Genomic DNA, 27327 nt, shown 5'->3' with positions numbered 1-27327 from the left:
AGAAATATAATGCTTGCTGTTGGCTTGAGACATGCAGCGACTGGTCGGCAGTTTAAAATAAACGAGCGTATTGGGGTTGATTTTCTCATTACCTGCAAGTTCCTGTAATTTGATGGTGATATATGCAGAGCTTAACTGCAAAAACAACTGATTTACAACGATATGGAAATGTTATATTGCTTTGTTCCTGCTCATAAGTTTGGTTATCTATGCTGCAGCATTTTATCAAGTATTTTTTGTCTGCTATTTAGTCTAAAAAACTTTATTTTCTTGAAAACAAAGGAAAAAATCTGACACCCCACAATTTTGCGTGGGATTTTTCTGTAGCTAAGGTCAACTGTGACACCACTGGGAGAAAAAAAAATAAGTATGGTTTTGTGAAAATGATCAGTGAGGAGAGAATCAAAGAAATCAGTTAACAGTTGTTGTGCTTTAAAATAGCACTGCCTTCAAATAACCATAGATTTCTGACATGCTGGGTTGTTGTATTTTTCTTGTCAACAGTCCGAGCCTCATTTTGTTTTGCCTGCCTCTGCTCGCCTGGCGAATCAGTCATCCATAGCATCTGCCTCCATCTGAGTTTGGGCTCTCTGCATGCTCGGCTGGGCAAACAGCAGCTTGAGAGGCAGGATGTGAGGGGAGGCCAGGGAGCCGGCTGGCTGGCCGGCTGGAACGACTGCGTTTTGTCAAATTCAATTGCTGGAATGGTGGCACTTAAAACGCTGCTAAGGAGCAGAGGAACAACAGTGGATGTGTGATGAAAGCAATTCATAGATGTTGAATAAATCCTCTCAGAGTTGTGCATGCGAAACAGAGTCTACATGTAAACGCTGTTACAAAGAGCATCTGAGGGCGGAATGGAAATGTGACTACGTCAATGAAACACTTGAGTAAATAAACTGCTAAACCAACTGCTCTGTTTCCAATAAAAGAAAGAAAATACTTCGAAAGTGGATGCCTGGTAGCCTGAAATGATTGTCTTTTTTTTACCTAAATGGCCCCAAAGAAACCCATGAAACAACAAATTGCTGCACATGCAAAGGAAATACCTGCATGAGGGTACAAAATACAGCCATAAAACAAAATGAATCCCTGTTTGCAAGTGTGGGGCATCCCTCCCACTGCTGTTTTTATCACATTACTACACACACACACACACACACGCATACAGGCCTGCAAGACTTGATTACAGTCCACTGCACTCGTGCTTTCTATTCATAGCTGGAGAGACATCAGCCTCCCACGTCATGTCCGATTTGCCTGGTCGTGCACTTTAGGACCAGGTAGGCAGGTTGTTAGCTGTAACAGATAGAGCTGTAATGCCTACCTGCACAAGACTGCTATTATGTGCGGAGATCTTGTGGAGTTTATGAATTACAAAACAAACTCTGCGCTACACATTCACAAGAGTTAACGAGCTGGTGAAAATCACCGCAGCTCTTGGCACATTTACCTCAATGTGTAGGAATTCCTGCTTCTTTACTTTCTCCTGTTGTTTATCTAGCAGATATGGCGATAATGAGCTCTCTTCCATGTTAAAGCTGTCGTGCAAGACAAGACACAGCCTGCAACATGCCATGACCACAACAGCTTTCATCGTTCAGCTGTAAGCAAGCATACTCCGAACACAGGCCTGCACTGTAAGCACACAGAGATCATTATTTCGCAAGGCCAGCTAAAATCTATACCAGTAACAATGTATTTCTCTCCTTGTAGCCACCACACACACACACACACACACACACGCACACACTATGTCAAATGTCTCTGGCATTGACTGTCCACAGAGAGGTGGAAGTACTCAGACAAAGAGAGTGATTAATTATTCAAAGAGGCTCACTGAAATCCATTACATCACATGCATTATGAAGCAGTCTGATCTACAGCACGTCTTCAAAATCTATCGCTCCTAACGATGAGGCCGAACAGGCAGGCAGGACAGGAAGGCTAGCTGCTAGCCGGGCGGCAGCACTCTGTGTCGAAGTGACAGATTGCCATGAAAGCAGGCTGAATATATTCATGACTCGTGGGTTAAAGAAAAGTTTTAGCAGAGCAAAGCTGGAATTACTGCTTGTTAGGCTAACTGTTGACCACATGGCTACTTGTATATGAAAGGGGTCAGCTAGTGAGAAATGCACAGAGAATTATCATCCGACTTTAGCTTTGAATCACTTAAGCATCTGTAAGCTAATTGTCTATATGGTGACACCTCTCTGGCAGAATTTCCAACAGCGGCGGGCGGCCATCTTCAACTAAAAAGTGCTGATAACTGAACTGTATGATTCCTGCTCAGCACCAAACACCAGACAAAGCGAACCACTAACTAATGACCACAGTGGCTACAGAGCCAGAGCTTGCCCTCAGGGATTGGTAGAGACCAAAAATGGAGCTAAAAGAGAGTCAATATTTGATTTACACTCACCAGGTGACAACAACGAACGATAATGTTGCTTGCTGGATGTGTAACTAGGTGTCCGTTGCTAACAATTTAAATACATCAGTTTAGAAAGTGCTGTGTTTACAACTTGTTTCAGCCAGCCAGAAAATTGTTATTGGGTAGGTTTAGGACATAACTTCACACAAAAGCAAAAATATTGGTGACGATTAACACAGCCTGTGATTTACAGCATCATTACATTGCATGAATCAAGGACCAGTAAAGTACTTGGCAGTTCCCACTGGTCCAGCACCTAAATGTAAGTACAGTGGAAGATGTTTTAGAGGAAAAGGAGAAATAAATTGCTGTATTTTGCAAATTAAGTGTCAGAAAAAATCACGTTAGTACTAATATTATAATGTATTTACAGTTTTGATATTCCTCTGTATAGATGATTTAACTGACTTCAGTGTAAGTGCTGTTCATTATATAGAGTAGTAATAAAAGGGCAATAAAAATTTTTGCCCTTTCCTCCTGGAGTAGTATTTTATTTATACTTGATTCATACAATAAAATTACACTGTAAAATGTTTCCTGCATTATAAAGTGTTACCAAAATACCTGCGAGTTGTATTAGTCGCTTATTAGTTGCATCTTTTCTAGCTAGCATTGCTGAAAATAAAAATGAAGGACGTTCTCCAGTTCAGCACGCAGATTTGGCTTCCTCTTAAAAATAGCAGAGCGCTAAGAGTTTTATCATCCTGTCCACGAGCTCTGCCCACATGTTCCCAGGCCTTGAGACAGACTATTTTTCATCAGTATGAAAATGGCCAGGGCTATTTCCTCCTCTGCCGATGCTGAACACGTTTCCACCTCCATTCCCATCACTTTGATATTGAGTGAAATATATTTCTTGACCCTGTAAAAACACCCTTAAGATTTGGAGCCAAGTATAGTGTATACTGTATCTCTGTTAGCCTATTGTCTAAAAAAATGATGGTCATCCAGATGACCAGAAAAACTGCTAATTAAGTGAACCCTGGTCCAGTTGGGTCCATCCGTCCACCTTCTTTCACACAAAGCTGAACGCATCATACTTCATAACAACATAGCCTTGATACATAAGGTGGGTGGAGGAGGTGCAGGTACGTTTAACAACGCCTCAGGTGTGAGCAAATCATATTTTTATCCCGCAACTTTGACACGGGATAAAACAAGGATGACAAGGATAATTTTATAAGGATAAACATCAAGTGATGCTTGCACAATAACAGTTGTGACTATAATAGTATTCTGTATATATGATCAGCAGAGACACAAAAAGGAAGGACTGGAGCTGTTTTTGCAGAACACTCATCTGCACTGTCAAGACAACACACTTCTTATCTTAAAGGTGATGGCAAAAAGACACTTGCATGTACATGATTTTAAAAGATAGCCTGCAGTGTTCAGATAAGTGGTCGTGGGTTGTAACAGGATCATTAAAGTAGCATCCGTTTACCATCCATAGGTGACGTCCAGATTTAGTGCTTTTTCCATTTAGTGCTCTAGTGGCGAAAGCGTGTACGTTACAGTTCAGTTTTCAGCAGGGAATCAATCCTAACTAATCCGCGTGTTCGGCACACTCACCTCCATAGTGGTCGTGTTGCATCGATGAGTTCCAGCAAACCAGCCGTCAGTGGAGCACTGGTCGATATCAACATCCTGTAGATTAATGTCAACGCGCACCACACCCCTGCAAGACAGGAGGACACCATTAACCCGGCTGCTGAAGAATTCAGACTGTCAGTGCAAAGTGAGGGATACTGCATGTTTTACACACTGTCCTCTAAAAGTGTAGAAAAATAACAATAAGAAAAATATTAAATAAATGCTTGACAGGATGGCAAAAAAATAAGAAAAATAGTGATGGACAAATTGGAGTAAGGATACATGTGTCAATACATACAAAGACGTAGATCCATCACTTTAGATTACATTTATTTATTATTTACCAATAAACCAATAAAACCTGTCTTGTGTTTAAACATGCATGGGATTGACGGAGAATAGTAAAAGGAAAGGCCTTCCCTTTAGCAAATTGTAAGGTTTTAATTAGAATATATTTAGAAGTAGCCAATTAATAACTTCAACAGACCTTATGACATGTTTCTCTCAATTGCACAATAGCACATTAGCTGCATTTTACTTGGTTTTGCATTGAAAGTACATTTTGTGGTATTGCCCACCTCTAGCAGAAAAGCGACAAGAAATCTCCAAAGTGAGTGAAATATTCTGAAAAATAACAGAAAACTAATAACAAATGACATAAAACCACCAAATCAACAATAATCCCTTGTAGCAATAATGCTAATGTACACGAGAATTGCTTACAGAACTAGTGGGGCATCGAAACACGGAAATGAGGCCTGATGCAGTGGGAAAACAGTCCATCCATGTACAGCAAAAAATAAAAACCCCACATTTCTATTTGTGCAGCTCAAAACGGTAGAAATTATAATTCTCTTAGACAGTTTCATGCCCCAGTGTGACATGAACAGAGAAGCCTCTGAACCACAGGTTTTCAAACTTGAAGTGAGAGATGTGAGGTCAAAGGTGCATCCAAAAATAGCTCTAAAAACAATGTGAGGTTAATTAACTTCGTGTGATCGGTCCCCGTATCAGCATGGTCAACAGTTGCTGGAGCAGCCAATTAAAGCACTTAAAAACCCTCAGCGCCTCCTTCACAGAGTCATAACTGAGTCAAATGTGAACACACAGACATTAACACATATTTTTAGAGTCATTAAATGTTAAATAAACTTCCATAAATTGGCTAAGAAATGACAGACAGACACTTATAACTCCAGAACTTGCCTGAGAATCATTAGGTTTTAATTAATTAATTAATTAATCAGTGCGAATCGCTAATTCAGCCTTTTTTGATGCTGCCAAAACAAAACAAATATGGCTGTAGCCCACAGCTCACTGACTGGCTCTGTGGCAACATTACACCTCCTGTTTACATCTCCCAAAGCTCCCAGGAGGGTGGGAATTTTAGGGCAGACCATGCCGCAGATTCAGAAGAGAATATCGATTGCTGAGCAGCTGTAAAAACTGTGCAGCAAATGTGCATTTTGGGAACCAGGAAGGTATTCGTCCACATCTTAATCGCCTCTGTCGCTGCTCAGCTGAAACTCAGCCTGACAGAGAGACGATCACCTGCAGATAGATCACTTAGCAGAGCTCGCTGGGAAAGGCTGGAGTCGTCTAGTCTTCTAGCAGGGCTGCTCAGGATTTACACTCACTTAGCTGCCTTAAGCTCTATGAAGAGAAGGTGAGCGGCTGATTCTGAAGGTCAGTCGCTCTGATTGGTGTGGGTTTTTCTACCTGACAGCTGCAGCACACGGGACAAACAGATAGCCAAATACTGCATGTATGTGTAGCAATTTCTTAATTATTCTGTTTGTTAAATTGAAGACAACACATTTCAGACATGTTCGGTTCACCAAGAAGCCCGGAACTGTCTCATGGCGATCTCAGCCCACGTACAGGCTTTCCCTCCTGGCAGATGTAAAAAATGGAGCGCAGCCCGAGGCTAAGTGTTGTTCGAAAATCTATACTGACTTTAAACTTTGTGGAAGACGCGTTCGAGAGTCATTGCTCGCGAGTTTCATGACAGCCAGAAAAAAAAAAAAAAAACGTTGTTTCTCTGATCTGATTCAGTGCGTACAAATTTCTCCGTGCAGAGCAGCCTCACATGCACGTGCAGCTGCATCCACATGAACTGACAAAAAAGGAAAGAAAAAAGATCACCAAATTCACCCTCAGTGATCGGTGTGAATAAAGCACACCCCCGAAGCCAGCAGCTGCATCAGAGCTGTAATCTGTTTAATCAGGCAAAACCTAGAGCTGCTTCACTGACAATGAATCACTGACTGACTTTCTAACAACCTTTAACTGCCGTGATGCTTGTTTGAGCGCTGACTTTCACATGGCTTTTATTTTGTTAGAGGATTAACAGACAGAAAAAGGGAAAAGCAGAGTACTACTGATTCCAGTTTCCAGGATTTATGTCTCAAAAGCACCAGCAGAGATTTATCTTTGCTGTGGTTCGAGCTACAAATCTAAACGTCACTCCTGTTTCAGGGTTGATTTCCCCCTTTAGAACAAGTGCACAATTTTCTACCAGTGATCAGTGGCTAATAAGGCTTTAATTAGAATACCATGATTTGTATTATTAATGCATTTTGCCCCCAGTGCCGCTTTTGTTAAAGAGCCCTTAGTGGTCTAAGGTACTAATGGAGCACAGTATTACTTGGTTTTTCATTCTCTTCAACGAACAGCCCTCTGCACACCTTGTTCTACTCTACAAATGTCACTAAATCACTGCACTGTGCAATAGCTGTTGTCTACCAATCACGTGCACAGCAATAATGAACTGTACTGAAGCTGCGTCAGTGCAAACAGAACAAAAAAATTAGTGTGTTAATGGTTTTCTTTTAGACTTGTATGATAAATGCAAATGAGGGGAACATAAAACTAAAGCTCTGTATAGACTAACATGATGCATTTGAATTGCAATACAAAGCAGCAACAGCAGAGAACTTGTTAGCGAGCGGCATCAGCCACTATAACTGGAAGAAAAGCGCACCACCAGCCCAAGCTCAAACATCACTGCCACTCACATTCACTGACATTGGATCAGTTTACGTAATGAATATATAGATTTTATCCAAAATATTCTCTCAGTGCAGTGCAACATGTAAACGGTTACAGGATCACGTCCCAGGCATCGTAAAAAAAAAAAAAAGACAGCTGGGGTTTATGTGCCGACACTCGCTGGGACACGGAGGCATGTAAACACATTGTCCCATCTACTGCTCAGTTTTGAGGACAAAGAAAGTGTGGTTTCCACGGCAACGCTTCAGTCAAACCACATCTTGTGGCAACTTAGCAAAGCAGCACACAAAACAGGACGCGGCGGAGGATGTTGTCAGTGTTGCTTTATCACTTTTGGGAAGAAAGTCTGTATTTATGTCTGTAATTAAAGACGAGATGGCAGGAAGCGCTGCACTGATCTATATTAGGCCTTTTTTGACGGCAGGCGTTCCAACATGTCAAAGCAGAAAAAGGCTGACTGAGATACTGACAATGCAGCTGGGATTAGTCTTGCTGGTTACACCTGTGTGTTTTACTAATGCCTGCTGTGAAAAAGGTCAAACGGATAATTCAGTGAATAAATACGGAAAACTCTCACTTCTGATTGGCTGCCAGGTGTCTGTCAAAAACAATATTACAGGACGCTGCAGGTTTCACCCTCTCCTTAATTAGTAGGACGGCTCCTGATGCACAAAATAACCAATAATAACTAATTTTGGCAAGTCGGCAGGTTGTTTAGACCTAAACTCTGTATAAAATGAATATAAAATAAACCAGTTAAACCAGTCAAGTTCTGCTGCCCTCCAACACATCTGCCACTACTTGACGTTCAAAAAGATGTGGTTTGACAGATTTTTACAGTAGTTTTCAAATCTCGCTTTGTTATTTTCATACATCTGCACACCTCTGACAGTATTATTATTATGGGGAAAAGCACGTAATGATGAAGGACTGACATTAAGGTCCTGATTATTATCATTTGATTTTGTGCTTTAGTGATGTATATTACCAATTAATTGATTAATCAAATTACTACCAACCCATATTTTGGGACATTTAGGGGCCCTGAAGTTTCCCTCTTTGCCCTCTTTGTGTGCTCAGCAGCATAAATAAAAGCTCCACGGTGGGAAAAAAAGCCTTATATTCAATCATGTGCATCACAAATGTGCACCAGTATCTGTATAAATGAGTTGTTGTATCTATTGTAAGATCTGAGGCTTATAATGGATTTATTATGTACAGCAAATGCACCCAGCAGCACTGACGACTTCTTGTGACGATCATTGACATCACTCAGAGGCCATTATTCTCTCTGTCCCTTTAGCTTTCCCTTTCTTATGCAACCGCACACACACATACACACATAGCGCTGGTGTGGCATGTTCTCCAGGTGCACAGGAGCTGGTTTACTACATCCGGCTCCCTGTGCACACCAGGCGAGTGCAACGCTCTCGTTGCCTGCACTTCTGTTATTAATAACTGCTGCTCCGGTCCTGCCTTGGGGCAAACTGACCTCGCTGTTTTCCGCTGCACTGCTGGTTGTTTTGCTGAGAAATTACCTCCCTTTCAATTCTCTGTTATGTAATGAGGGTAGAAAAGACTCGCGCTGAAGCACACACAGCACAAGAACAGGACGACTTGTTTAGGACGTAGGATTCATCAAAATGTGCGTTTCGCTGGCAGCTCAAGCTTTAACATTTGCTTGGGTTTCGCTTGTGAAGCGGAGAGCCCATACAAAGAAAAAATAGCCTGTTTTCTCCTGTTTTTTTTCCCACAGTCGCCTCCTCTTTTTCTCTTCTGCTTCCAACTCTCCAGGCAATCTTTAGCATCCCAGCCAAAGTGGACATATGGCGTATAAAATAGCTTGCAGAAAAAAAAAAAAAGAAAGGAAGAAAGAGCACGTGTGCCGGCTCTGAAGGCAACTGAAAATGCATGCAGCACAAAGACGGGGGTCGCAATTTGAGAGCGGTGACGAGGAACACGGGCAGAAGCATCATGGTGGCCATCAAGGCCCTCGGGCATGAAGACAGGATTATCACAGAGAGCAGGAGATAGTGATGCCCCAGGAAACAGAGCGCTCTCTCCTTTCATCCTCCATTCTTTGTGGGTCTAAAGGCCAGGCCAGCAAAGAGAGGAGCATCCCACCAGCAGGGGCTCCGGTCTTTCTGACAGGCCAGTCAGACCGTGCTAATGTTAGCCCCAGCATTATGAAGTTGACTGGAGATATATCTGGGTAATTGCTTATGGGCTACAAAAGGATATTCACCAAAACATTCTCGCAATGAAGGCCTCCGTGTGCCCTCTTTGTTACAAGTCAGCCTTTGATGTGTTCATGAATGAATGCTGAATGTCAGGCCCATACGCTTTGAGCTGTGCGTCTCTTTTCAGACCCAGAAAGCGGTCTCTCTCTCTCAGATTGATTCGGCCATTTAGCTGCTCTGCACAGATCAGGAAGTCTGGGTGTCAAGTAATTGTAGCACAGAAGAGACACAAGATTCATGTGATTTTTGTCATAGTTCATTTCATACTAAATCAATTGCTCTGGAAGGGAGATGTGGTGAAACAATGAAATGCAGTGACCGGATTAAGACTAATGCCAGATCAAGTGCTGCATAAGAATCTGTTCTATTAGCAGCGATTGTTAGCTATCTCTCATGGGGCTAAGTGGACGCTGCTGTGTGATTACATGAGGCTGATATGAGCAATGTAGCTAATCATTTTTAGTGCTTTCCAATTACACTAACAACATTAGCAAGGTTAACAGCTGTAACTTACTAGCTAACGATAGCCGTGTCCTCGCTCCACTCTAGTGCACATTACATACTATAATACACTGTTTTCACTGTTGTTAAGTCAACATATATTACCATTTTGTACTAAAAATGTGATTCAGTATCAGGTACTGCACAGGACTACAAGTTGAAATTCAGGAGCTATATTGCTGATGCTAATCGGGGTAGCATCGTGAAGAATTAGCTTGTTTGTTATTTTACCAAGAGATGGAAAGACGGCTGATGTCATTTTATTCAGTTCAATCACAGGACAGGAGAGACCGGTCCAAGACCTATTAGCTTAGCGCAGGAGCTAGAGGTGACCTGAAGCAGCTACCTATAGCCCCTAATTGCAAAGTCGTCTTATTTAAATGTTATGCTTTCTTAGCTGCTAACTAGGCACTGGCAAGCTTACATTCAGGAATCAGCTGAGCTTGTTCAGGTGTGTGAAACCTGTCACTTCAGTGTGGGGACAGGAAGCACATACGGCTAAGATAAGTTAGCTTTTGTATTCTTGTAAGTATATGTAGATAACCAGATTAAGATTAATGCCTTGGGGGGATTTCTTGAAACTTGGATGCAAGTATGAACCGATTAGATTTTGGTAGTCAAAGGTCAAAGGTCAACATCACTGTGACCTCACACATGTTCAATTCTCATGAAGGCGATATCTCAGGAATGCCTGGAGGGAGTTAGATTACATCTGGCACAAACGTCCACTTAATTCAAAGACGAACTGTTGGTCTGAAGGTCTCTGTGACAACATACAAAAGATTTTTGGCCTTAACTCAAGAAATCATACGCTAATTATGACAAATTCATGACCTTCATGGAGCCTTTCCTAACGATGATTGTGAGCAAACCAAAGCACTATGAAGCTAATTAAGGTCTGAGACCTTGGTAATTGTTGGCTGAGAGCTGAGTGCTCAAACATGTGTATGGCATTCCTTTCCTTTTTCCAATCTAATTCTAAAATTGTACAAAACAACGGGCTAATTTTTAATGTTTCTCCTGAAGCAAGAAGAATAATCCCTGATGTCTCCAGTTACCCTGAGTGTTTGCAGATAAACCAAGAATGATAGAAAGCAGAGGGGAACATGGCAGACTGGCAGAAGCTTCAACATTAGGCCAATCCTTTAGCTTGTCCATGTAGCCAGAAGACTTGCACGCCCAGATGAACTTACATGCACATGAGTCCTGCTCCCAGCGTCTTGACAAGAACACATTGCTGTCCTTTTCGAAGGGCACAGGTCAAGCATTATGTCGTCACAATGCAGGAACCGTGCAGCCCTCCCAAGGAAAATGTCTCTTATGTGATGGAAATGCATTAAGCTGACAGGACGAGCAGAAGCTAATTTGAGTATAGCCGCTGGGCATGATGCTGCTTTGTCTACCAGTGTTTCAAAGCAGCCTGGGTCATTTTATTGAGTTCTGTCGCCGGTCATCAAAAAAGACACAGCGCCCGTGGCGAAGCCGCTGTCACACAAAGCGAATAAAGACATCTCTGTGTTTTTTTTATGAGAGCTGGCACTTCTGGGCTCTTGACACTTTTGTCATTAAAGGCACTCCTCTGAAGACCAAACACCAAGTCAGAAGATGGTTCAATAATTTGAGCTGCAGGCAAAGACAGCCTGACAGCTGCATGGAGAATATTAGCTGACTGACCGTAACTGATAACAATTCACATCAAAATTAAACAGTTCTTGTCCAATTATATTTTAATAAACAGCACATTGTCCTTGGTATTTCCACCCTTGTCATCCTATAAGGTCCTTAAAATTGGTATCCTCATCTAACAAATGAAACACAAACAAACAAACAAGCAACATTTAATTATCCATCTCTACTCTGAAACAGGAGTGGCATCCACTTTGCATGACAAATTTGCATTGAAATTCCTTTTCTCCTATATTTTGCCTTTGAATTAAAATTGTGTACTATTGCTGACAGCTGCAGGATGTGATAGGACAGAAAGAAACCAATATGATCCTCCTGTGGTAGTATGAGAGTGAGATGCACTAAATGAACCAAAGGACAAAGGGATATCTGTCTGATATTAGGTTACTTGTATTTTGAAAACTGCAAAAGCTGAAAATGTGTTTAAGTTGTCGGGTTTTTTTATACGTTTGTCCTCCTTTATAACTGACATACGTTTAGTATGAGAAATCTACAATAATAAATCATGAAAAGAGTAGCTAATATTTTGCACATTGAAGGTCTGTCACAATTTGGGAGGTTAAACAGTAAACCTTCCCTGTATTTTGTGCACACATTTCGCCCTCCTAAATTCCCTTTTTCCAAACCCTTTCAAATTTTTTTAGACCAGCACTGTTCTCCATGCTGAAGCCTCCTCTATAACACTGCGGCTCTGTTTATCCCACAACAGATTTCTAAAGGATAAATCTACAGTAACGATATTACAGATTGATAATCCTTTGAGAGGCCACTGAATTACATCACCGTAATAGTATCACCATCGCTGAGATTACTCCCATCATTAGCAGTATTATTAGGAATATGATCTCTCGTTAGGCTGGCAGTTGGATTTTCTGTTGACATTTACTGGCTGAAGGCGTCGTATTGACAGGCCACCTCACTGAGCGGCGGAGTCCCAGTGACGTCAGCGGGGGGAGATGGAGCACCTTGGGGATCTTTAACCCCTACTTGCTTCAGGTTGCACTCAGTGGAAAATCTACAAGGTTACACTCATTGCAGGTGCACTTATAATTCCAGCATCTTTATCGGGTAAGAAAGCTTCCTGGCCTCAAAAGCTTAGCTGCGAGTCTCCACTAATTTTCCTCTTGGATGCAATTTTTTTTTTCTTTTCTGCTGCTCTCTTTCATCTCAGTTTACCGTCATATATTATCGTGCTTAGCCCCGGGAATTGTGGGATTTCCTTCCTATTTGTTCCTGGATGGTGTCCATCTCAGCAGATGCTGCTGGAGCTCGAGGCCTCCCACTCTGTTCGATGGCTGAGCGTCCCACAGCAGTCAGGCTGTCCAGACTTTAGCTGCTTGTACAGCAAAATGAGGAGCTAAGCCAAGCGTAAATGAAGACGGCTCTGCCATCTAATTAGAACCTGTTTGGCCTTTGGAGAAATGTGCTGAAAAAAACATTTATTTCGCTGTACTTTTTAAGATAGTTTCAATTAGTTTGCCTTATCATAGTGCTGCTGCTGCTGCCTGAGCTTCATCCTCAAAGCAATTAAGGTCTGTGTTGTGAAAGGTGAGTTTGAAGTACAGTGTGTGTTCACCTCACACATACACTCCCTCTCTCCTCCCTGCCTTCCTCCTCTGTGTCTTCCCATTTTGTGTGTTTTTCAAACTGGCTTTTGCACTTGTTAGGAGCTTGTGAGTGATCTGCCAATTAGGACGGTACGTATCAACCTGCAATAACGGCATGCACGCACACACAAACACACACTTGAAAACAGCCAGTCGTCTGTGTGTGGTCTAAGCTGCCTCCCCTGTGACTCGAGTGCAGCTGAAGAGACAGATAGCAAGGGAAGAGATGAAGTGCAAGAGGAGCGATTTCCTACACATTCACAGAAGCAGCAGGTCGATCTATCGTATGTCCATGCACTCCTGCTCTGACAGCTCGTGTTAGTTGTTTAGCACCTCGGCGTTTAGCAAACAGCCTCAGTTCTGCATGTATTTCCATACAGCAGATGCACAAATACTCAGAACAAGTCCTACCCGCGACATCGTCACACCAAACAGGAAGCGACTGAAGCTTTAAAAGGCCGGAATCACGATGGCCTATCCAGGGCTGTTGTTCTACATCTTTCATTATTAATTCATTGTCGTATTGATTGTGTATTCATCTGGAGGGGAAACGGAGGAGAGCTGATGTCTGAGGCAGCTATATTATCCGCTCCACTCCTGTTTCTTATCTGGCCAGGCGCTGAGGCGCAGGGAGGCTGCAGGAGGAGCCGTCTGCTACTTTGATATGAGCGTCTGAAAGATGGCTGTGAAGAAACAAACTAAGAGAGGGATGATGCATGGCAAAAACGACGACAAGACGCTGCCTAAAGTGTTCCACGTTTATCTGTTTAAGACAATATTATGAAGATGGCTGACTCACCGACGAAGCATAATTGAGTAAGCTTAATTTCCATCAATTCCACAGCCTTATATACGCATACATCAAGCTATGAGATGCATATTGGGCTATGATATGCACATTTTCTGAAACCTGCTCATTCGCTCTCCTGCTGAGCTAGCTAAGAAATCAATACCATGTCCATACATAATGTCCATTAATATGAAGCCCCAGCCAGCAGACAGTCAACTAAGCTTAGCATAAAAACATAAAAACAGCTAGCCTGGCTTCCTTTTAATCTGGATTAAAAAAACAACCACTTGTGGTTTTACAGGATGTGACTATTTCATGGCCGCTGCAGTTCTCTGGAGTCATGCAGCAAACTAGAGCTGTGCTAGCTGTTTCCCCCTGCCTTATGCTAAGCTAAGCTAATTTGCTGTTGTTGGAATGGATTCATATTTAATGTACAAACATGAGACAGGACAACAATCTATTTAATCAAAATATTGAACTGTTCCACCGAGCAGGTTGAGAGTTTTGAGATTCCCTTTCCTGACGGAGGTCTCATAACGTCAGCTGAAAGCGTGGCTTTATTGTTTAGTAGTAGTGCTTCAATGGTTCAGCATTTTGGGAAATACACTTAATCATGTTACATGAGAAGACCAGTATCACTCTTATTTCTGTGCACTAAATATGCTTGGCCAGGTTAGCTTAGTTGACTTAGCTTAGCATAAAGACTGGAAGCAGGAAGAATCAGCTAGCCCACCTGCCAGCACCTCTAAAGCTCACAAAAACATGTTGTATCCAGTCAGGTAAATAAACAAGCCAGGTTGGAGGTTTCCTCCTTTTCCAGCCTTTATGCTAAGCTGCTAGCAGTAGCTTTATATTTAGTGTATGCACATGAGAGTGGTTATCAATTCTCATCTAACTCTTGGCATGAAAGTTAAAGCACATTTCCCAACATGTGGAGTTATTCTGATAAAACATTGCATTGGTCTTTAGTGTGCAGACTCCCTTTTCCACATTTCATGAGTAACAGTTCTACAAGCAATCCATAAGAAACACATTCATGAATGGATGCTGCTCTCCTGCTCCTTGAAGCGCAGCGGGATGTTTGTGTTAGTGCTGCTGATCAGGCCGCTCTCTGGAGACATTAAACAATACCAAACGCCCACGCGTGTCACACCTTCGATCTTATGGGGGAGGCCCAGAAAGGTGAAAAAAAAATGGACAGCAAAGCGGCTCCTTTGGCGATGGAGAGAAAGTAAATCATGAATTTGGCTTCACAAATAAACTGGAAACCGGAGCGCTGGTGTAAAACAGGGTTTGACTGTTCATCAGAGCGTGCAGGCTAATTTCCCATATCAGATTGCTTCAGTAGACCACTGTAAGTGAGTGGAGCTGCTGTGAGAGGCTTTAGTCTGGGATAACTCCAGGTAGCTGATAGCCTATTACAGCATAATCACTGCAGGTTTTGACTCATTTGCAATCCATGCCTGCCTGCGAGCGACTCGAGTGTATCAATTAAAGATTCATCGAAGGCAGCACACACACAACTAGTGATCTTGATTAAATATTCATTGGGAAGATGTTGGTCTGGATCATATGGAGCCTTTACACTTGACTGTTCCAGTGCACATCAGGACCGGTGGCGTAAACATGAAGCAGGCTGCAGCAGGGGTGGCTTTAGGACATGGATTGTACAAAGCACCCAAACATCAGACATATTTCAGCATTTCTTCATCTGCTGATGCTGGCTGCTGTGCTTTTTTTTTTTTTTTTTTTTTTTTTTTTTGTTAAATTGGCGGCCGCTCATCTCAGGAAGGGTCTGACTCATCGCAGATTTAGCAGCCTTGAAGAAGGGGGAAAGAAAGGGCACACGACATTTTCCTGAGTAGTAAAGCATGCAGCAGAGTGAGTTCTGAAAAATGAATTATGGCCTGTAGCCAGAGGTTTCCACCACTGCTACATCCAGTAACATCCAGGGTTATTTTTAGCATCCCGCCGCCTTGTCAGACTGGAGGAGAGAAGAAAACCCCCCTCGTACAGCAAGGGGGAAGCTGCAGTAGGTTTGGGGAGGAAGGAGAGGCAGGTGTGATCACCTTCAGTCCTCTCCAGGTTTATGCTTGAGGATTGCAGGTGTAGTGGTTAAACCCACCTTAACTCACCTTTAGGCTGATATGAATCTTTTGGTAGACTGTAAGTAAATGCATCACGTGTGAACAGATTTATGGACAAAAGTGATGTTTTGCTGAGCTTGTTGTTCACCAGCTTTTCTATTTATACCATCATGGCTGCTGGGGTGTCAGCTGTGTGCCTACCTGAATTCAGGAGCCAGGTTGGGCTTCAGGCCATAGAAGGCAGCCGATAAGGTCAGAAGCCAACGGGGGACAAAATTCCCATTTTCACACTCCAGGTAGGGCGCAGACCACTTGACGTGCGTCTTGTCCGGGATAAAACTCTCTCCTCTCTTTAAAGAGACTGATCTGAAATCTTGGCTCAGCACCCTCTTATGGAAACTGGGCTTCTTCTTGTCTTTGACCCCGTGGTACCACTCTGTGTCCGCGGTGTGGTTGTGCAGATGGTGGTGGGCCATGCTGGAAAGGTCTTGGAGGACTATCTCTCCGCCGGCCCTGGTGGCTTGGAGAAGCACCGAGGGCCCCGCCACGGACGAATCCGCGCTAAAAGTGACAACCGCCCGGTGAATCTTGGCGTCCCCCTCCAGTATACTCCTGACTAAGGCATGGTACCACTCAATGTCTCGCCGGAGACTCTGCTCCCTGGACCTGTTGGCTTGCAGGATCATGTTGAGGAAGTTTGTGGCGTGCAGCACCGTATCCAGCACGCTGCTCATGGAGTGATGCGGGCTGGCTTGTGACCTTCCCCGCAGAGAGGTGAGCTCGTACCTCCGCGAGCAGTTAGCGTGCTTTAAGGTGGTCGAGTCCCCCGTGTGGAGAAAAGCCGTGACCACCCTGGGGAGATGCTCCTCTATTTTCTGCGGCAGCTCCGCCGTCTCCCCGGGTGGATGAGGAGGTGCACGGAGATGCGCCAGCTGCCGACGGTGCGTCTGAGCGCCGTGAATCGCCTCCTGTGCTCTGATATCGCTCCCATGCGCTGACCATTCCGCGTATTTATGGTTTGATCCGATCACAAATCCCACTTGCAGCAGCAGCAACAGCCGGAAAACAGCCATCTCCCTCTGGGGGAAAAAAAAGCGTCCACAGATGTTTGGGGGATTGCTGCTCGGAATTACAGCGTCGTTAGGCGGGCGTGCTGGAAGAAAATCTACCAAATTGCTCCGCTAAACCATCGCTTCACCACTTGTAGGATATTCTTGCCAGCTCCACGCCTCTGTTCTTGAAATCAAAAGGCGGAGGAGGGGAGAAAACGTAAGGAACCCCCCTCGCTGTCCTCGCCAAATCCCTTCTTCGTCTTTAAAGATGCCTCATACAGCTTGTTGATGTTGAGTATCCGCTTGCAGCTGTTTCCCCCCCACCTCTCTCTCTCTCTCTCTCTGTAGACTGTCTTGTCTCTGCTGTGCGGCGGACGCTCTCCTCCTGCATGTAGGCTTCAGAGGCTGAATCCAAACCAGGAGGAAGGGAGGGGTAAAGGGGCAGGTTGTTATTATATTTATATATTTTTTAAGAGGCACCGAGTCTGGGAGCTTCTCACTTGGATGACAAACGCACTCCGCCCTCTTCCGACCACAACAAGCATTAAGTAGGCCTACAGAAGCCACGGAGAGACACATCAGGAGCTATGCGCCCTTAGAGCCCGTCTTCCTCATCATCTCACAGGGCTCCAGATGCGCCATTGATCCGCGTTTGGCCGTGTCTGCCTCGGCGTCGCGGTGAGGGAGCTGTCCGGTGCTGAAAGAGATGGAGTGGTGAGGGAGCTGTCCGGTGCTGAAAGAGATGGAGCGGTGAGGGAGCTGTCCGGTGCTGAAGCTGTTAACAGCGGCGGCTGATTTATCAAAATTAATTGCTTAATTTAGATCAGTCGATAGGCCAGAGATTTGCTCTCAGTCTGGCGACCATGAGTCGTTTTTTTTTTTTCACTGCTGAGCAGTGTTTAAAAAAAGCTTAATTACATCCACTTTCTGTCAAAGTTGTAAAACAATTCTAAAAATACTAAAAACCAAATTCACTGATGCTATAAAAACAGGGAAAACATATCAGATAGACTGTGAAATATAATCCTGGAGATTTTTTATATATTTATTGTATTTTATTTTATTCCCAGTGGAATTCAGCATTAATTATTATCTTTTTTCGAATTAAAAATACCCCCAAATTCGTATATCATCTCAAGCATAATATCTGAATATAGATTACACTGTTTGGCCAAAAATAAGAAATACAAAACCAGAAATAAAAGTAGGGCAAAAAATAAAGAAATGGGAGAAATTTTCCACAGATGGTGCTTTTATGTCAGTAATATATGTGATGAGAGAAATGGCAAAAGACCTGGGGACACCACTGTCCACGTACAACATCTAATATTCATGATAATAAGCAACAATTGCAGTTTAAAACATATTTTTAGGTGTTATTTATTAAGTGTTATATATAAGTGCTTTATAACATTGATTGGCAGTGACCAAACAACTGTCATCAGTTTCTGATTCAAATCCTGATTGGTGCATGGAAGCAGTGACATAACTGTTTTTCCAACCGAACCCCGCCCACTGCGAGCCAATGAGAAGAGTCAAATGAGAGAGGGAAAAAATTTCATCTCTGATTCCAAAAAAGTTGGGACGCCATGTAAAAAGCAAATAAAAGCAGAATTCGGTCATTTGAAAATGAACTGTGTTGACTCGCTTGTGAGCGACTGAGCCTTTCCAGGATGCTCCTTTCATACCCGATCATGATACTATCACCTGTTACCAATCAACCTGTTTATCTGTGGAATGATCCAAACAGGTGTTTTTGGAGCGTTCTACAACTTTCTCAGTCTTTTGTTGCTCCTGTCCCAACTTGTGTGGAACGTGTTGCTGCATCAAATTCAGAATAGGCAGATATTTACACAAATCAGTGAATCAGGTCAAAGGTCATTTTGGCCAAGTTCTGAAAGAGAGCACATAGCAACATAATAATGCCTGTTGTTTTGAAATGTTCCACTATCAAATGTGGGCACATAGTGTACACGCAAGATTAAGTTTTAAAGTTTACTTTCTGCTTCAGCAACAAAAACAGCCCACCAGCAAACTTCATAGTGGGCTTCTCCACCTACAATGCACCAAAGAAACTCTAACATAGCAAACAGATGCTTAACCTTGGTTCTATGTATTCAATTTAAGCAAAGCGAAGCAGAAATCTGTGGAAGTCCAGCAAACTACAGCGAAGGATCTGGGTTTTATGAAGAAAAGCGGGACCTGGTGTATTTCTTTGCTTCGTCACCAATCTATCAGTCTCCCTCTTTCTTATTAGTTCAAGCTCTAGTTCTCGCTGCCGGGTGGAGGGGCATGTCACGTCACGCTGTGTGGGCTGGAGGCATCTTGTCCTGGAAGGAGGGTGAGGAAGACAGGCGTGACGGAGGGTGACAGAGCTGGGAGTGAGCCTGCGTGATGCTCGGGGCCACCGGGGACGCTGGAACCTTGATCTTGACCAACCGACACATCGCCGCACTTGAGGACGTTTGCTCGTCCTGTACTAGAAATCCAGCAGCTGCCATCACGGCACAGAAAATAACTGAGAAAAGCTCGATCCTCTACGACTGCGTGGCCAGTTTATCAGCTGGGTTTTCTCTGGGTGTCCGACTGCTTCTGAACGGGATCACAGCAGTTTCTGGGCACCAATTGCAGCCACACATTGTTGAGTTGCATCACTGTAATAGTTCAGATTTGTGAATGTTATATGTGATCTTTGTACATGTAGCCTTAGGTGCACTTTGCTTGAGATTTAACCAATAATTTACTTCTAATTTGTAATCCAACTCTAATCCCAAATGAGTCATCATGATCACATTGGGTGCAAAAAATAAATGACATGAAAATATATGTGAAGGAATTATACAGACTGATCAATGATCAATTGCTCCCACTGCTGCCAATGAAATAAATTCCACTATAAACTTGTCAGAAGTAAAACTGTACCGTTTCATTATAGTCATAGTCACTTCAGGTGGTATTTTTAGAGAGACTCGATGAGTTCAGCAGAACATCACTTTGCTCCACTGATTATGAATTTTGATAGAAGCTGCCTAATAAGAAGCATTGTACTTTTATCACAGTAATGATAATATGATGTTATTGGCCTTGCAGCACGGCATATAAATGAATGAGTGTATTAAAACAGCTGGTTTAGATAGTCAACTTCGAAGCAAGCCAATTTCTGCACAGCAACAGCAAGCAGTTTATTATGAGGCAGAAGAATTTAAAGTGTGAAAAGTTTACTTAAACCTAAACCACAATGATTGCAATATATAGCAGTGAATACAAAATACTATTGACAAAACCACCAGAAATCTTAGAAAGCATCAAAATCTAATCCGTCAAGAAAAAGACAAACAAAATGTACATTAAAAAGTGAATAACTTACAAAATACAGTACACTTTAAAGGAGTGTGTAAGATTTAGTGACATCTAGTGGTGAGGTTGCAGAGGACCCGCTCCCTCTGTTGATAGAAAGTGCTCATTCTAAGGTTGAAAAAACACAGTGATTCTTATTTTCAGCTGATTATATACAAATGAAAACATACATATTCCATTTCTAACAGATCCCCCTAAATCTTACACACTGGTCCTTTAATTTATGCACGTCCACTTCCATAAATATCATGGCAGGGGCTTCACTGAATTAGAGATGCTCTTTGTTTACTTCTATTTATACTTCTCAATCACTTTCAAAACAAATGTGTTTTTTTTTTATTATGGGATCTGCGAGTAAATGTACTTGATCGGCTTTGTAACAGCGGTCACAGTTTGGTGATTTTCAAACTCTTCTCTTTACTTTCTCCTTCATCTGAACGGCCTGTACACAGCGTCAGGATGACAGCGAGGCCTTGAAGCATCCCAATAAACACAACAAGAAAGAAGATCTTAAAAAATGTTCTGAACGTGTGAAACTCCGACATAGCCAGCACCGACACCCCTAGGATGGTGGACGAGGCCCCTTGAAGGATGGGGTAGCCTAAACCGGAGAGAGCGTCCACAGCCTTGTCGTCGGCGCTCGCTGTCCCGCTCGCTGGATATGAAGGCGTAAGACACGTGAGTGGAGAAATTGACGGTGAAGCCGATGCAGATGGTGAAAATGATCATGGAGATGGAATCCAGACTGATGTTCCACAGCGCCATGAAACCAGTCACCCCCACAGTCACCGAGCCGATCGAACATGTCACCCACAACGAGCAGAGGGGGTGTGGAATCAGCAGCAGAGAGATGACCAACATCACGCCTGTGATCACGCAAACGTTTTTAATCGTGCTGCTGACCACCACACCGTACTGGTCGTAGAAGATGAACTTCTGGTTATAGACCAGTAAAGATGCTGCATGGCAGCTGCTCCCGGTGGTTTTAAGACCTGTAAGCATGTGAATTTCCATGCTTGCATTGGCAATGTCCACAGTCTGAATGAAGAACCTCAATGCATAGATGGCATCCCCGGTCAGGTTCATGTCTTGCCTGAAAAAAGGAAATGAATCAAAAAATTGAGGCAGATTTTTGAGAAAAACATCCTTATTATCAAGGTTTAAATGTGTTTCTCGACCATATGACAAATAGGAGTCCAGCCAGGATGTATAGATGTCCTCATCTACAAACTGCAGCCTTTTAAAGGCCTTCATGCATCCCTGAAGTTGGTGCCTCTTGGTGTTATCCCAATATGGGAATTCTTCACTCACAATGACCATCACAGATGGGCCGTAATCAGAAAAATACTCCCTATCCTTCCTGTTAAATCTCGTAACGTGGGAGTTATCAGCTGCCAGATCATACAGCTCAATCCCCTGTTGTATGTGGAAACATCCATAAATACTTGTGGCCAGATATCCCACGTAAAGGAAGATTACAACTCCCTTGACCCAGGGTTTGATCAAAAACGGGCCGTAGTAATCCTTAAAGAAATTACTCGCTGGCTGTTTTTTCTCTGCTCCAGTGTTCTTATCATAGCCGCCTCCCACACAGCAGATGTTACATACCTTAGAGTGATGATCGAGATTGTCTGATGGTATATTCATGCAGGTCAGCCAGTGCTTGTTGTTGGCTTCTCGCCTCCCATTTAGAGCCAGGAAGGCGCCGAAGAAAGTGATTGTGTAGATGTTACAAAAAAAAAGGATGGAGGTGCTGGTGTACAGGCAGAACGACTGCACTGACGGGAAGTCGGACACGACGCCTATGGAGAACTTGAGGACGTCGGTCAGGGCGGTGATGGTGATGGACATGATAGCTTCTTTGTAGGAATGAGCCATCCACTTTGGCACCGGGTCTTTCGCATCGGTGTGCTGCCAGTCGGACAGCATTATGAACATGTTGTTGAGGCCGATTCCTGGAAAACATTACGTTCGTGATGCAAAATTAACCACAGTTTTGAAGCACTGTATTTCCATTGGTGAGACTTTATATGTTTTGCAAGATTTTTAAACCATAAAATTCTCATAAAACAGTTTAATCTACATAAAAAATGTATGAAGCAGTTAAAACACTGCTTACAGTTTAAACGCGCTGCAAAAGGAGTATTTTCTACACACTTTTACATAAATGCAGAACACTCTTTGATATCTGCTGCACACCAAACAACCTAAAACTACAGCATGGAACAAAATTTTTCTTTTCCTCACCGAGTATCAGGAAAGGAGAGTTTGCCACCATGATAACAAATGGCGCTCCGATGTAAAGCAGCAGGCCAAAAGAGGAGAGAACAGCGAGGCCGGAGGAGAAGACGCAGAACACGGCCACCCACACTTTGTTTCTCACGTTGTCCAACCTGTCAAGGAGGTAAAGATAGGGCGTTGTCGCAATCAAATTCATGCAACTAGTAAAGGTGACAATAAGCAAGGTCCAAAATTTACATTGACAGCTTCAGCCTGAGCAGCCTCAGATGAAGGAGCGTCACACATGCATGCATTTCAGCAGCTGTTTAATGCCTTTTAGCTATTTGTTCTACAGTAAAACTAAAAAAAAGGTTTTGACGAGTAAGAGCAGGTGCAGCTCTCTGTGGTTGAAGCATTTGAGTATATCACACCTTCATACCAGTGCAGGAAGATGAGCAGTGAAACTAGTGATCATCAATAAAGGTTGAAGGTGCTCTGTGAAGTTTCTAACCATTGTTACCACCATGGAGCAATGTTTTTACACGTGCATGTGTTTTTGTGTATTATCAACTAAACTTTGCAGAAACTAAATATGAACAAAAACCTTTAATATGTTTTTTTTTAAGAAAAATTAAGCGTTTCTTTGTCAGCAAAGCTACATCAGTCTATACTTTGTTAACGTTGGCTAACTATCTGCATTATCAGTGAGCTTCATGTTCAGCTATTGTTCAACTTTTTCTTTTAATTCTGTAGTTCATGATGTTTTTTTATTGAGCTGTGTTAAGTTATCAGCTGTTTCCATTATTTTGTCCACTCACAGACGAACCTACTCTCAGCTACACCTTCAAGAAATGAGATGTGAACTAAACCCTTTAAAACAGCGATAACCCTGCTCTGGACGCAGCTAAGGTGAAATTGTTATGGTTGCTGCATGTAGCCTGCCTGTGGCGCTCCTGTATCAGTCACTTTGATAAACAACAGCTCGCTGTGTTCCGGACTTGGCCCGCAGTCAGGAAATCACTCACCGTGTGACAGTCACTGATCACTTCTTACCTCAGGCAGGATATCACCGAGAAGGTGATAGCACAGGCATAAGTGATGAGGAACAAAGGGAAGCCATCTGTGGTGTGACTGTCAATCTCCTCTTGCTTGGATTTGAAGGTGTAGTGAGACACCTACAACAGAGTACAGCAGGGAGGAGCCGATATGAGTACTTAAATCGGACGACAGCGTTTGCACATGGATGTCACGACAGCAATAAAACAGCACAGCTTGGACTGCAGGACAAAGCAGAGCGTCTTCAACCTTGCCAACCACATTATCTCAAAAGGAAGTGTAAAGACGCAGCGGGAGCACACAAGCTGTAACTAAAATGCTGAGAAAATGCATCTTACTTACTTTAGATACAAAGCTACTGCTTCTCGCAACATCTCTGTGCAGCCGCATGTTCAACTATCAGACAAAGTCCACATTTATTTTGCTTTTCCGGTGATGGATATCATCCGTTTTCTGGTGTTAAATGTATTCAAAGAGTTATTTTGTACGATGTGTTACAATGTATGCCTGCTTCAGCCACTGCTGTTGCACCCCCTTTGCATTCAAATGTGCCTTGCACCTCGATTATATCAAGATATGATTTAACCAGATTGCACTTCATACCTCTTAGACCGTCTGCTTGTATTAGGCTCTACAAATAAACAATAAATGACCCATGGTGGAGATTTTATAGGCAAATTCTAACATTTTTACACATAATATTTTGAAATACATAAAATAAATTGTGGATAAGTATTCCTCCACCACAATTATGCTCATGGTGATGCAAGAAGGCCTTGAATTAGCCTTTAGGCAGACAGTTTGGGAGATAAAACTTAAGGATTAGGACAAGTGACTTCACAATTTTTTGAAATGTTTACAGTACTGCTTGTAGGTTTTACAGGTGGGTGCAGAGAGCAAACGTCATAAAAACATGAGAGCTGTTCCTGCATTGCATTGTGGAGAACTGGTATTTTTCCACTGTGATATGCATCCTCGTGAATCCCTCTCTAGAAAGAAGCTCTTGATGCCGAATGACACAAACACCTGACCTTCAATTCTGGTGACATGTTGAAAAAAATACACTGGGTCTATCTATCTATTGATGCAGATATTTTAAAAAATAACCACTATACCAAACACCAATATACCACTTCACAAAAAAATTGCTCCAGAAATGCAAATGTTCTTTGCAACAATTTGCAAAAGATGTACAAACAATGGATTTGTCTGCACACTGGCATCTCTCATCATCCTCCTTTGAGTCTGAGCTGCTGGTGCACTTCCAAAGACTCATGGGAGCTGTAGTTGCTTAATGCTAATTTGAATAATCCTCGTTTGATTAGTTAACACAAAAAGAGGTTATCAACATATGCTTGAGCTTCTCAGAGAGGCTGATTAAAGAAAAGCTATGTGAGAAAATAAAGAAAGCATCATTATCAGCGGGGTACGTACGTCAATGTGTTTGCTGTCCATCTCATCTGATAAGAGGTTTTTAAATCCTCTCAGCCATAATTTGGGGGCATTAGCTGTCTTTTCCACATTATCTAAGTAGTAGAAGAGTTTTGCAGCCTGAGCACTGATGACTGAGCTGTTGGCATCTGTGATAACACCACCGAGCACAGAGCCCAGAAACACAGAGCCGGATCTGTGTGTATATACAGGGAAGCTGATGCCGGTTCGATGAGAGCGAACGACTTCCGTTGGCCTTTGCACACAACTGATTGAACCTCAGTTTCCCATTATGCACAGTGATATTAAGGATCTTATTGTTGAGTCTGATGATGTCCTCAAAGGCAGGATTCGCTAGTATATTTGCATTGTTGGCTGATACAGCAATGAGGGAGGCAAAGTTGCCCTTGTCGTACATCCTGTCGTCTGAAAACATGGAGTCATTGCAGGGGAAGTGTTCCCTGAGAAACGCTCTCGCTGCCTTTGAGGGTCCTTTCCTGGGCGTGAATTGCCTCTCCAAGTCATTGTCCTCCCTGTCTTTGAGAAAAGCGAAGCCTCCGCCGAGTGCTGCTGAGAGCATGAGAGGAATTACAAAAAATAAAAAGGATAGGAGCGCACAAGCGATCCAAGTTTTTCAAAAAGGCCCGACAGAGACTTTGCGAGGCAGTCAGTGCGTCTGCAGCCCATCTTCAGACACGCAGGACGGTTTGGATGGATGTGAAGGAATTGCAGCCTTTTAAAGGCTGTGCAGATTACAGCACTCCTTAAACGCCAAGAAGGAGCATTTACAATTGTGTCCTTTAAAGTCTCTTTGGCCAATAAAGGTTTGATAAAAAGAAGAAAACAGGAAAAGCGGAGTTTTTGTTTCCCGTAATCTCATGCTTTTTAGGTGCTGTAAAATGATAAGAGGAGGACGAGATGAAGAGCTCAACCTTAAAACAGAGAAATTATACGAGTTCCCAGACAAAGACATTCAATAACAACGTCATAAAAAATAGTGTATAGTGTTTTTCCTTTGTTGGGGATTAAAGGTCAACTGTTGCTGTAAATTGTAGTCCTCACATGACATGGAACTTCCTGCAATTAGGAATTATAGAAATACCTTGAAATTGACCACTGGCTATATTCTTAAACAAAACTGGTCTGTTGAGCAAATACTGCAAATTTTAAGTGGTAAATCTGCCAACAACACTATAACCGTCATATGTGCCAAACGAGGAGGGAAACCATGCAGGCATTGCAACAGGAAGTGAAGGTGGGGTTAGCAAAAGGTCAATTAATTGAGAATTCAGCCAGTTGCCCTCAACTCTGCCCTAAACATGTTGCATTTTAACCTTAAGTTCCACGGTATATTTGAGGTGAGAATCCCAAAGGGGTTACATGTTCAAGTCTGTCGGCCTTCCCTGGCGGTTAACCCCTGTCAGTCAGCTGTCAATCTGAGCCCCGAGACGAGGCGCATATCTCATTTCACACGGATCCATCTCGAGGTCATTTATTTCTCATTCTATGGGTGAGAAATGGATTCTCTTTCGCTCATCCCAGAGAGGAGAGGATCCTGGCAGACAGTCGCCAGGAGCCTGATGGAGGCATCAGTTAACTGTAATCTGTTTCAGGACCCTTCGGTTATTATGTTCACCTTGAATTGAATCACTGCTTTTCGTCCATGTGCTCATGAAAGGCTGTTAACGGCAGACAGGTGCAGATGTGTGTGTTGTTCAGGTCTGCATCAAAATGCAAATGAGCTCAGTGCGGTAACAGTCACCTGGTGGCGAGCTCCTGTTGACACCTTCATTCGCGCTCTTCTCTCTCCTCCTCTTCCTCACACTTCACAGAGGTATGCTGGAGTGTGAATCGCTGTCTTAGGTAATTAGCAGGGAGGCCTCAGGTGAACACGATGTTGAGATGTGTTGGCTGATTGTTTGGCTCTTGCTTCCAGAAAGAAACCATTGATCATGGAGAAAAACACTTTGCTGTACAATTACACTCTTAACAAGACAACAGTCTAAAAAAAAAGTCAGTATAATCAGGAAAATGTGCTAAAAGTGTTAAAAGTAAAAACACTGCACGTAGAAAAAAGGCCCCTGTGACTGTTATATTCTATATCATTAGATTAGTATTAGTCATGCATTATTAGGGCTGCAACTGCTTATTATTTTCATTATTAATCACTCCATTCCATTAATCACTTGTTTGATTTGTAAAAATTCTATTAGCATTAAAATAATCTTCACATTTGAGATGCTGGAAATGTTCTTGTGTGA

General features: G+C 42.8%; 1 protein-coding gene and 1 pseudogene across 1 annotated transcript in view; both read right to left on the bottom strand.

Moving 5' to 3' along the window:
• gpr158a (G protein-coupled receptor 158a) overlaps positions 1-17023 on the bottom strand; it is a 62034-nt gene extending 45011 nt beyond the window's left edge. Inside the window, exons 1-2 of the mRNA XM_041961812.1 lie at positions 16152-17023; positions 4007-4112 (exon numbers count right to left, since the gene is read on the bottom strand). Coding sequence (XP_041817746.1) covers positions 4007-4112; positions 16152-17023 — 978 coding nt within the window. The remainder of the gene's footprint in view (positions 1-4006; positions 4113-16151) is intronic.
• A 3722-nt stretch (positions 17024-20745) lies between these two features.
• On the bottom strand, positions 20746-25753 carry LOC121624237 (annotated as a pseudogene).
• Positions 25754-27327: the final 1574 nt, after the last annotated feature.

The sequence above is a fragment of the Chelmon rostratus genome, chromosome 20 (genome assembly GCF_017976325.1).
Source record: "Chelmon rostratus isolate fCheRos1 chromosome 20, fCheRos1.pri, whole genome shotgun sequence".
Taxonomy (NCBI): Eukaryota; Metazoa; Chordata; class Actinopteri; order Chaetodontiformes; family Chaetodontidae; genus Chelmon; species Chelmon rostratus.
The sequence above is the reverse complement of the archived record's forward strand: the minus strand, read 5'-3'. Positions and strand labels throughout refer to the sequence as shown.